Source organism: Eimeria mitis, genomic scaffold (genome assembly GCF_000499745.2).
Source record: "Eimeria mitis Houghton genomic scaffold, Emh_scaff1, whole genome shotgun sequence".
NCBI lineage: Eukaryota > Apicomplexa > Conoidasida > Eucoccidiorida > Eimeriidae > Eimeria > Eimeria mitis.
The window spans coordinates 90181-102580 of NW_013566996.1; the positions used below are offsets into that span (position 1 = coordinate 90181).

A 12400-nucleotide genomic window follows, 5' to 3' on the forward strand; every position below is an offset into this window, starting at 1 on the left:
CGTGTTGGCTCAAGAATATCGATCAGACCAAGCCTTTAAGATGAATCCAAGTAAACACACCTGGGAGACGGAGGCGTTGGATGGCCATGAAGCTGTCCCACTCCTCCAGAGGGCAAATTTCTTGTGCCTGCATGAATGAAGACCTTAGTGAAGAGTACACTCATACACTGCGTGGGCAAACGCCCCCGCTTAACGCCATACCTGAGATTACAAAGGGAATGGATGGCTGTGCAGCCCTTACTCAGAAAAGAGCGGCTACCCAGAACTGTACCTCCGTTTCTACAAATTTAGATTGTTACTGCACCATGAGGCTACAGAGCCTCTTTTTTGGAGACAACTTCCCGTGACTAACTTTATAATATTCCTCATATGCCGCATTTTCGTAGACGATCTCAGAATACGACTCCCTCTGTGGTTGGGATATTTCGTTGTTTGCTTCAGCTGCACGTGCCCTTTGATATTTGGCGGCCCGCCGTTTACCCATTAGTTCGGCGCCCCTGAATGAACGTTTCCCTCTAGCCATTTTCCGAAGATTTATGCAGCGGAACAGAGCCGAGGAGCGAAAGTACTGCTCCTATAGAGCACGACCACCGTAGTCACTGCCCCCCGAGCGAGCGAGCATCCGCGTCTGCAGAAGAGCGTTAAAAACGATAAACAAGGTGTCGGTTACGTGGATGAAAGCTCACCACAGGTGGTGGTTTGTGCAATCTGTTGAAGGAACAGCAGCCCGCATTGGCGGCGTTCATTAGCAGGCGATGGAGGAGTTATTCTGTTGCCCCCTGGAAAATCCCCCGGCCCACGGGCCCCACTAGCGCCCATATAAGTTGAGAAGCCGCTGCTTGTTACTGCCCAAACCGGGAGAAGAATGCACATACCTTTCCGCCAGTGTCGATGCTCTAAACAGGCCCAGAAATGCTCCGGGCACTTTGTAGGTGGCTTCCCAGCGGGATATCTATGATGATAGATAATGTGTCAATATTATGTTTACTGGTCGTGTTCAGTTTCAATAAGTCGATGCGTCCAAAGCTGAAGGTACGCTGTGGCTGCGCATTGCTCAAGCCGATTGCGGGGCCCCACAAAGGAAAATCGCTGTGGTAGCAGCGCACATAAGCATAGAGAAGCATACAAAATAAGTTCCTGCAGTTATTTTTGTCTTTCATCATCTTCGTCTCTTTTGTGTGAGTTAGTTAGCACTGGGATTGTCGAGCGCTCCACAGAAAACGCGGCATTCCGTGGCGAGGTACCGCGGCTTTAAGTATGCGAGACGGGCTCGTTTCTGTTACCTTTGGGATATAACCATATGATTCTCATCTGAAAGTTATTGCTTTCTTCTTCTACGTATAGGGAACATAAGGCTGCTCATATGATTCTCGTTCCCTTGGGTGGTCACCTCACTGCACGTAACGTGAAGCATTGCTGTCAATATTTAGAACGGTGACATTGACTTGCCCTTTGTAGACTACCTGTAGACGAATACATATGTTCAACAAGTGTATGCACAGATAAATCTTGCGGCAAACAATGTTTGGTTATATATGCTCGTGGGAATCTTGCATCATCAGTTGCAGGAGGTCGCGTTGCAACTCATAGCAGGCCGCCTGATCTCCCGCAGCTCCAGAGCGTGAACCACTTCTCGCAGGACATCTGGAGACACGGGAGGGGGGTCAAACTCTTTGAGGAAACTCTTAATTTGAGTCTTTGACTTCATTGCAGCTCGCGCCGATCCTCGAATGAGGCGGAAGACTCTCGCTATATATGAACGCTTGTAGCATGGCCTGTGTGAAGGCGGTCCGCAAATTTCTACATGTGTCTTAAGGTACTGCGGCGAGGTGCAATCTGCCGGACTATTCGCTGGCCCATCTACTAAAACTACGCCCATGGTGGGCAGGACAAGGGGGTCGGTTAAGCTATGATCCAAAAATGCGGTATCATCACATATATGGATCATCCTACCTCGATACATGGCGTCTGTGCTGGGCAATTTTTCCACGAGTTAATCGCAAGCATGCCCTGGGGGACTCTATGGACGGCTTTATGCTTCCGGCACACGGTATCACTGCCGCCATTTTGCCTTGAAGCAATGAAGTCATGCGCATCTCAGCTGTGACAGCTGCGCTTGCATCCTCTACTGTAACAAGAGTGGGATCAACGTCTTAAGGAGATATGAATGACGAGCATTTTATGCAGTATTCCGGGAAACGAGGGTGAAATGCGTGCACTCCGAAGTGCTGGTCTTACGAAGATCGCAGTTTTGGGGGGGTTCGATCCAGCTAGCGACCTACGAACAGCAGAAGCGGGAACAATTGAAGGTATAGCTCTCTGACGGTTTTCGTAGTACAGAACTTCCAGCAGGCCAATTATCCAATGAACTCCTCGTCAGCTCACTCGAGGAGTACCCGGAAGATTTGCTTCAAGGTTCATGAAACGCTTAGATCTTGAAGAGGGAATCATATGCATACGAACTGAACAGAAGCGGCAGAGATGAACCATCAACTGGTGCATTTGTACACAGTCCGGCGCACGCGGAAAAGGATGACGCGGGCTGTCACATAGGCGTCTAAGCCCTTCAACAAAGCCACTGTGTGACGAAGTTTCTGATGCCAACTCCTTTACCGCTTGCGAGGGCCAGCCATTTATCATTTGAATTCGCTGAGTTTTTGCCGACCTTGAAACATCGTGACAGCAGGATCAAGAGTGCGCAGCACTCTTGGTCCTGCTGTCATGATGTAGCCGTAGTCGAAAATACACCTATATTGCCGTTTGGGCTCGTAATTACATCTGCTGCACTACAGCGGCAAATTAATCAGGACACTTTCTGGGTAGTTGCTGATGGGTGAATAGCTATATAGGTGAACCAGGTGATTCTCTGCAGGCGGAATGTGCAGGAGCAGTTGCTGCTCGTCTAGAGTGCTTTGTAAGGGCTACGTAAGCAAAAAGGACTCGCGAAAGCACAAAAGCGCTCGTTCTTCCTGCAAGCAATCCATGCTTTAGAACTTTGTCTCTGTGCAGCCACAGAGGAATCAGATAGTGATTGTTGTGAGTATTCACTACACTCACTCGAAAGTTATCGCTTCCTCTGGACGCTTGCATTATGTAGCATGCTCTGCCTACAGTTAGCACAGGAATCTTCACCTGGCCTTGATAGGTGGCGCGTAAACAAATACAAGCGTTCTATACGTGCATGCAGAGGTAAAGCATGCAGTAAAGGAAGCTGCATCGGAGCTTCCTTGGGTGCAAACGTGAGGGTGGCTTGTATCACCAGCGGCAGCGCGGTGCGCTGCTACTCGGTTTCAGGCAGCCGCCTCACCGTAACACGCAGCCCCTGAGCTCAACGCCCAGGAGGCACCTCCGGATCCTGCGTATTTTAAAGCTGTGCGGTGGCGGCGGCTCGTTCACATCCTTCTTTAGGCTGGGATACCACCGGTTAAAATGTCGCTAAACCGAAAAGAGCTTTATGCGCCGCCGTAGTGACCTGTGGCAGACCTGGTCTACTGCAGGGGCATGAGTTAAACAGCAGCAGCAAAACCAGCTTTTCCTCCAACAGTAGCCCATTCAGCGGCCGTACACTTCCGAAGAACTATACTCGCACCCCAGTATGTGGGATTTGCTCTCAATGACATTGCATGCTTTTTCTGAAGTTGGGACACTACATCTGGGGCCAGTCAGGTGTTGAAGAATTGGTTCCAACGGTAGCGTGTGCACTAGAAGCGAGCTTTGATATACCTGCATCTGGAGTTGCTGCAGCAGCAAAACAATGAGTTGAAACTCATGGCTGGCTATTTATTCACCTCGTCAGATCTGTTTCCTTGGGATGCTGCGCCTAGGACGCCAGGCGTGTGGGCACGTTGGTTGCTGCTCGAAATACGCTACCCTGTATGCTCACATCCGACCCTCTGAAGCGTGTGGGAATATGAAAAGTGCAACACTCCTTACATTTCGAGTTTATTGAAGCTTAAGGCAGTCATCTGTTCATGTGGAAGCTCAGTGCTCAGGACTGCCCCTCTGAAGCATGCGATACTATGTAGCGTGCAGCATTCCTGGCGCCAACGCCTACTGCAAGACAACCCAACATCGCAGCATACCCAAGACACCTTCGCTGTCTGTAATCACTCTGCATACAGTGGTTAAACTCTTCCTTGGCCGTCAGGAGCCAGCATCCATGCAAGTAGTAGTACATGCACCAACATCAGACCGACCATGCTACACACAGCATCCTACAGTCACAATTTTTGCATAAGAACTGCACTGCAAATAACTCGCAGCAGTGTACTATAGCAACCGAATTCTGATCCGTGATTGGGAAGTTTCTCTGCATAACGATCAGTCAGCGATCGGCACCGTACGAAATAGTCGCATCTGGTCAACGTGCCAAAACGGGCACGGGGGCGAGTTTGCAGGCTCGGTTGAAAATCGTAAAATGGAAAACCGCACACCTGGATGGCCAGGTTAATGGATAAAATAGTTTTCGGGTGCCTTGAAGCTAAACAGAAGGGGAAAGCTGCGGGATCCTGGGCAGCGTGGAGACTTTGAGGGGACACGCCGAAGGGATCCTGTGAGCACCTCTTCGCCCATGACTGCTGAGCAAGCTTGAGCGGCTCTACAAGCGCTTTGTCGCTCAAGTGGGGAAATATAGAGCGATTGGGGCAACATAATATCAAGTCATTATCGCTGCATCCACCAAACCTAGGGCCTCTCACTTCGCCTGGTGTTACCCCCGCCTTCGTTCGACCCCGCCAAGAAACCTCCATTGGAAACTCGCAATTTTCGCAACTATTGCGCCCCTATGCCTAATTATTCGTTGAAAGGCACTGTTTTATACCTTCTCAATCGAGAATCACGGTTTTTCTCCCCCCGTTGCCCGCGATTTGCGTACCAACAACTCCCACGATCCGTTGGGTTGCGGCTCTAAACGCTACACATCAGCTTTGAACTCGGGAGGAAAACCATAGTCAGAGAATCATTCCATTCAAGGTGTGGGGAAGCTAATTAGTCATTGCATGCGGGTCCATACGATGTTGACTGCTTCGCCAAACATGAAATGGGCATCATTCAGGCTACTGTGCTTGGTAACATGTATATACGAGCTTGCTACTTCACGTGCAGCTTTGGGAGATGTGGAACATGTCGAGGATCCGGCTGCAGACGGGTCTTTCAGACAGCTGGCCATTGCGTGGGTTTCGGACATCCATTTGCAGCCGCACTACTCCATGCTGGCTCACCCAAAGGAACGCTGCGGTAGACGAAGAGGGGAACCGACCGACTCCCCCGAGTCCCCCGGAGGGATATACCTCGAAGTTGAAACAGGCCCCGAGTTAGGGCGCGCGGGATGCGGCTCTTCGCGCATATTGTTCGATGAAACCCTTAACTTTTTGAACGGTCTTGTGATCCAAAGCCGGGCAGCAGCAGCTGCCGGTAACCCCACTACGTCCCCTACAGCTTCTTCGGCCCCGAAAACTGCCTTTACTCATTACCCTTTGCCACCCATTAACACAATTTTGCTTACGGGGGATTTTGCACACGCCCGAAAGGACGTTGATCCAAATTATCTGTAAGCCCCTGTCTAAGCTCTAAAGCTCTTGTGCGATCCTTCCCGTCAGCCCCAGGATCCAACCAGCCATCCAAACTTACTGCGCATAGTGTTTTAAACGCCCGCATGTTCAGGGAGGACGCTCTTAAGGAGTTCACAAGCGGCCTTTTCGAACGGTTTCCCCAGAATTCCAAATCCATTCGGCAAGGGCACAGCGGAGCTTCTGCGTCAGAAGGGATACAGCTCGTCTTAGTTGTGGGAAACCACGACTTCCCGCCTGCGGCACTTCTCCCTCCGCAGCGTACACGGTGGGCACATACGCTGTACGACATCTGGAAGCCAGCGCTTCCAGAAGGCGAGAAAACTCGTGAGGTACGCTTTTCGTGCAACAGATACCCGTTCATGCATTCATTTCAATGCTTTAGGGCAGAAGCTTCTAGCGAGAAAGTGAAGGGACGCCTAACATTGGTACAGCTTTTTGTTATTACAACATCAATCTGCGCTCTCCAGGACGCTTGTGCGCTGCAGACGTTCCTACGAGGAATGTACTATTCTACAGACCTGCGGGAGGAACCTAAAATGCGCGTGATATGCCTAAACACGAATTTCTACGCTGTAAAGCTGCGAAAGGCGGCAATAGCCCTTATACAGTCCAATAAGCATGAACTCGCTGGAGAGGAGACCGCTACTTCGCTCCCAGCCGCTGGAGAGGATGCAGCCGAAGAAGCTGACCCAGGTTGCCTGTTTTTTTCTCCCCTCGAGCTCCCACTCATGCCTCCCTCCATTTCCCTGTAGAATAACGAAGCTTTACGTAATCGTATTCAACTGTGCTGCTCCCTCCTTTGTTCATATGCCGCAGCGGGACAATTTGAGTGGCTGGAGGAAGAGCTCCGCTCTGCGCGAGCACGCGGACAACAAGTAAGGACGATAACCACATGATCATGCGTAGATCTGGTGCACACAGCAAATGGGCAGCATCCGTCTTTGACGCCACTAGGCGCTTCCAAAGGTGGTAGTGAGCTTTTCAGAATTTCATGATGGTGCCAACAGAGAGTGTCGAGGTGTGCCGCTGAACCGCAGGTCATAATATGTGGACACGTAATGCCTGGACTGACTGTGCGGTTGAACGAATTTGCATATTTCCGTGATAACTGGGAAAGCGCGTATACGGCCAGGTAAGTAAGGATAAAACTTGAGAGCGAAGTGTCAAACACCTAACAGCAAGCAGCAGAACAGAAACGTGTGTTGGTGTTGCCTGCGCACTGCAGATACAGGGATTTAATTTCAGCCTATTCAGATGTAGTTGCTGCCCAACTTTACGGGCATCAGCATGAGGGAACGATGGTAGTGCTCCCTCCCAGAGGTACACAAGCTTGGAAGGACGCTCCGACTGCTGGGCCCCGCTGCAATCCTCGTCAACCCAACCTGCCCACAGCTCTTCTCACCATTCCTTCAATCTCCCCCCAGAACGGCAACAACCCAACAATGCGCGTGTTAGTGTTTGATGGAGTCCAAGACAATCATCAGCAGCCCCAGGAATATGAAGAACGGGAAAGAGCGGGTGCAGGCGCTTATGCGCTGGCAGACTATGCGCAGTACCATTTACCCTTGTATGGGTTTGTCGGGCACTCAGGATTTGGAAGAACAGGTCCAGCCTTCGAATTTGAGTCGTCCTTTCAAGACATCTTCAGGCCTTTCATGAGGTGCGCTAAGCCGAGCCAGCTCTCTCTGGCAAGTGCGGCAAAAGGCCGGAAATGCTCCGGGCCCACCAGGTGTATTGACGGTTCGACTGCTCTTCAAGTCGCAGATGCTCTTGAACGCTCGCCATTCGCATACGCCGAGTACATGAAGCACCGCTATGCTGGAGGGAAGGACGTTGCGAGCAAAGCAGCCAGTTGCGGTTCGCTTGCTGTGACAGAAGAGGATTTTATTGAGTGTATTTATCAAATGAAGTGATGCAAAATAAGTTGCTTGAGACTCCCGCTTTTTAAAGGAGGCACATATGAGCCCGTGGGTTTCTCGCCTGCTTTTGAGAAAGTGCAGCTGTGGCTCTCAATTGGCCGCTTACCTCATGATTGTAATTATGCAGGTGGTAGCGCACTCCTGTCGAGTGCCACAGCGTCTTGCAGGTGACAACCCTGTGCACAGATCACTTTGAGTGAATGGCTATGCACAAATATAAGTTGTTCCTTTGTTCGAGGCTTTGCCTCATCTAGGCAAGCTCTTTAAGAGGAAAACAAAGCCATCGCTTGGTGAGCAGCTGCATTTTGAAGCTATCGGAGTCCAAGCTATTTATTTCAACTAGTTCAACTGGGTAGCGGAGCAAATTAGAATCTCTTCACCCTGGGAAGTGCCGATGCAGATATGCTGCTGGCCAAAATCTACGTAACGCGTATTGCCGGCTTAAATAGCAAATAGCTAGACTGCTTGCGAATACTGACTATAGTAGCCGTTCTAAAATCTACAGGTGGAAGGGCCGACTCGCTTTGGGCGGAAATGGGGTATGAACTGCAGTAGGCGTTGCAATTCAGAAGGGAAAAAGTGGAGAACTGTTTAAGCGACGTGCACCTGAGAGGTATGCGTGCTTAGAGTGGCTTCACTTCAGGCCATTCTCAAATTCGCATCGCTGGGCTCTACCGCCCGTGGCTTGAGCACTCCTTCTAAAGGAACCGCCGATTGTCGCAGATATCAATGGATGCTTGCATCTGCAGCATTGCTTCTGCACCAAGTGGGACACCGTCAGTGGCGCCGAATACACACTGACTCCCGGCAGCCTCCTTCCACGTGGCTGGGCCAGTCCCCCCGCTAACGTTCTTTACTATGTATGCAGGTAAAGCTCGGCTGCCCAACGTTGAGAGCTTTTCGTCCGCGCGCTGTACTGGTAAAAGGTGTCAGTGAAGATGTGCTTTATTGAGGCAGAATGACAGAACAAAGAAAAATGTGCGGTGAACAGGGGAAACTCGACAATAATCTACAGAGAGGCGCTCCGTTAGTTTGCAGGGAAAGGTTGTAGATCTGAAAAAGCATTCTATTCGTGGGTTACTATAGGTTCCGTAGACTAGGCAATGGCAAAGGCGTACTATGCAAATATTCTGCTATCCTCGGTGACTTTGACTCCGTGCAGGAGTTTAGGTCAACGAATAGTGCTTTGCCGAGCAATGTCCGCTGTTCTGTATCTTCTTCGATGCGGCCCCTTACGAAGCATGAACGGACAGCGGCAGGTCAGCCAGCAGGTAACGCTGCCCTCACCAGCTGGTGAAAGAAGCACGACTGTGCAAAAAATTGCGCACCAAACAGCTTAACACCTGCAGGAAGCAATCATGCTGTGTTTCAAGCCAACGGGACACTTCATGGATATATCGCCGCGCACAATTTTAGTGCCATTGTTCGCATCACACGATTGTGACATAGTCAAACTTGGGGCAGGGGGAGTAGCATCCTACAACACCTGCGATACAAGGGACGATAAAACAAAGCAGTTGTAGCAGCTGGCCATGTACGGTTTTCCAGTCTTAGCCAGCTATCCCTTCACGGAAAGACAGGAAAGTCTACACCTGGGTACAGACTCGCCCCTGTGGCGCTTGGGCAAGAAGATAGTGGCTTGCAAGGTGAAAACAAGTGCCTTTGCGAGAACCATGAGCAGCAGAAGCAACACTACGTCAACTCCCCACAGCCACTTAAGGGCGCTGCCCTTGTGGCCATAAGCACGACCTGCGATGCCAAACGTCTGGTAGGCATCTTCCTTTGTTTGCAACAGAAGGTTGCCGCTGGCATCCGAGGGGTCGTCTCGAAACTCATAAGTCTCCAAAATGCATATTGCCAAACCCTCAAAAACCAGAAAAAACGGGCTTAAGTACGAGATCCATGCTATCCCATGAGGCAACGACGCTGGATTGGTTGTGAAGCCATTGACAAACATCAGCAACATGAACAGGAGAGTCGCAGAGGCATTTGCCTCTGCAAAAGATGTGCTCGCCAAGGAACAAATTGCAGTTATCGAATCGCATATTACGAATCCTAGGGATCCAACGAGGTAACAGACCAGTAGAGGCAAGAACGGAAATCCGAATAAGAGCCACATAATCGTGACAAGCACTGCATCGCCCACCAACACGAAAAAGTTAGCCACCAGGGATGTTGCGAACATGTAGGGCACGGGAGAATAGTATCCATCCTCGACTTCGACTCGATACTGAGCCTTCTGCTGGACGTACAGCGGCACAGTCCACAGAGACGAGGCCAGATGGCTGAGGAGCATCAGAAAAAGGGCGGAAAGCTGGTAATACACGGATGCACGGTTACGGACACCAAAGAATACAGCTCCAATCACCAGCCCTTGAACAATCGAGTCGCCCATGATCGCAGCCAGAGTAGAGTGGCTTCTTAACCACAACCGAAGTGCGCGTTTTCCAACCTCTTTGAATTGAACATAAGGACCCGCCAATGCCAATTCGCCTACCTGCAAACGTACACATTCTCGCAGTCAATTGGGAGAATCGTTAGCACCGCTGCCAGCTGGTGACGGCGCAAATACTGGCGAAAGTGCAGTTTCAGAGGCTTGACAGAGGCGCCTCTGTTGAAGGGTTTGTTGACACACCGGGTCCTCCAGCGGCGAAGGGGGGCATTCGTAAGCGCGGCGTACTCTGGATTGCACCAGCGGCTTCATGAGTGCGTCGTATATGTCTGCGAGTTCGCCGGCGTGTTTGCTACCCTGTGATACGAGATCTAAGTATAAGTCTGCAGGGTTTTGGTGAGGAGGGCAGGGGAACCCTAATGCGCTGAAATACTGCAACGCCGCATCCACGCAGCCGTTGTAAACGCAACGGCCCTCATGGCTCAGCAATAACAGATGATCGAAGCACCGCATTATTGCATGGGACGGCTGGTGAATCACCGCTACCACCGCCATGCCGCACTCTACACACAGCCGCCGGAGAGCATCCACAACCAGCTGCGCATCTGCAGTGGACAGACCAGTGGTCGGCTCGTCGCACAACAAGATCTTTGCGTCGCTCATCAAGCCTGAAGGATGCTCACAGGAAAAATCCCGTCGCAGCAAGTTGCAGTCCCTGAACAGGGAAGTGGAGATAGTGGCAGTGCACCAAAATCTGAGCTGGTTGACCGGCCCAGACGGTGGAAACCAGAATTTTCACCTCACCATAATATCGCTCTATATAGATATACACAGAGACGATTGCAATTGGACGGCTCACCAATGCCGAGAGTCAGCCGCCGTTTCTGGCCTCCAGATATCCCGCGATGCGTGCTTGTGCCTACGTTGCTTGTCTGCACTTCAGCGAGACCCAGGAGGCTGAGGGTTCGCTGCACCGCTTCATGTTCTCGGCTTTTTCTCTTTTCAGGCCCCCAGTCACGCGGAACTGCAGTGCGGAGTCTGTAGGAGAACTCGAGGCATTCGACAACTTTCTCGTTGCCGTCAAAGATGTCATCTTGAGTAACGTAAGACGAAAACTGCAGACAGAAGATGGCTCAACCGGACAACTCCAAATTACGGTGTGGGTGAGATATCCAAAGTGCGGGCTAACATTGGGGCTAAATTCTCTAGAACGCTACAAAAAACAACGACATGTTCGGAAAACATACAGATTCCGACGCCTCAACAATCGCTTATTGTCGTCGGTGCACTCTTACACAACTAAAATGCACCCACGCGGTCAAATTCTTTTGTCGGAGGCCGTCCGTTGAAGGCAACGCGACCAGAGTGCGCTAAACTGGCACGCCCCGAGAGGATACCCATAAGAGTTGTCTTGCCACAACCGCTTGGCCCCATGACGGCTACAAGTGACCCTGCGCAAGATAAGAGTTGTGTAAATGCAAGTGCATGTGAAAAAGGAGCTACTGCAGGGGCGCGCCCAAGTGGGGTCAGGGACGAGCAACGTCAGTAAGTAGCTCAACGGGCAGTCACGAAGTGTCTTGTGCTGCCAAACGGCATACCTGATCGAATAACAGCTGACAACGGATGAAGAATGGGCTCTAGAGGCTGCACGTCGATTCGCGCGAGCCGTCCCGTCCGTAAGAAGGCCTTCCAATTTGTCTGCTTCAACGAAGATAGCAGCGGCGCGCGATCAAAACACTTCGTGCGAGGAGGAAGAGTGCAGGATACTTCGTCGAGCGTCAGCTCAAACTGTACGTGCTCCTGAAACGCAGAACTCCCGCAACGTTATGTAGGGACACTCAACGCCCTACTCCCGTGCGAAATTGGTGAAGACGGGCCACAACGTAGCAGCTCACCTGCTGTAGGCCCTCTTCAGTGCCCATACGAACTGCAGCACTCGCAGCTGCAAGCTGTTCGTCTGTAAATGAGCGCTGTCCGATTGACAAGTCCCCGACGCGCCCGAATCCACTGGCCTCCTGCAAGCGCAGACTTCATGGGGAAGAAATTGCCTCACCGTCAGAACAAAAGGCTGAGCCTTAGCTGTCGATTCACTCCTTTTCAACTGTTTCCAGCGCCGCACTTACTGTCTCGTTCTCTTTGCGTGGTTCTCTATCCAGACCCTTCAACTCCACAACCACATGGTCGCCCCCCTGATCGAGGAAAGGCAAGCGACCTTCTAGTGCGCTCATTGTATAAACAGTCCTCAAATTTCAAAAGAAGACGACCAACAGTGTTGGTTTTGTAGTGCGACAGCGCTGCACCCTTGAGGCTCGCCCGCATAACCACGTGTCCCAAACGTGATACTGGGAGTGGTCTGGGCACAGATTTGGCTGCCTTAATTCAAATGCATTATGAAGCAGTCAGTAATGGATTTCGTCCTGTGCTGGGTTTTCCTCTACTTCCTGCGGTGACCGCCCAATCGCTACAGGGACGCAACGCTGGACCACAATCATCGAGGAAGGCCGAAAGCAGGTAAAGTC

General features: G+C 51.1%; 2 protein-coding genes across 2 annotated transcripts; one reads left to right on the forward strand and one right to left on the reverse strand.

The window, feature by feature from the left end:
* Positions 1-4997: 4997 nt before the first annotated feature.
* Positions 4998-7483, forward strand: EMH_0007460 (uncharacterized protein; the record flags this gene model as incomplete). The annotated part of the gene is made up of 6 exons (XM_013493979.1): positions 4998-5548; positions 5662-5835; positions 5953-6263; positions 6387-6445; positions 6608-6702; positions 6796-7483. The coding sequence occupies 6 exons, from the start codon at positions 4998-5000 to the stop codon at positions 7481-7483; spliced, it is 1878 nt and encodes a 625-aa protein (XP_013349433.1).
* Positions 7484-9047: 1564 nt separating this feature from the next.
* Positions 9048-12109, reverse strand: EMH_0008570 (ABC transporter, putative; the record flags this gene model as incomplete). The annotated part of the gene is made up of 7 exons (XM_013493980.1): positions 9048-9986; positions 10125-10549; positions 10741-10974; positions 11192-11332; positions 11480-11681; positions 11777-11896; positions 12005-12109. The coding sequence occupies 7 exons, from the start codon at positions 12107-12109 to the stop codon at positions 9048-9050; spliced, it is 2166 nt and encodes a 721-aa protein (XP_013349434.1).
* Positions 12110-12400: the final 291 nt, after the last annotated feature.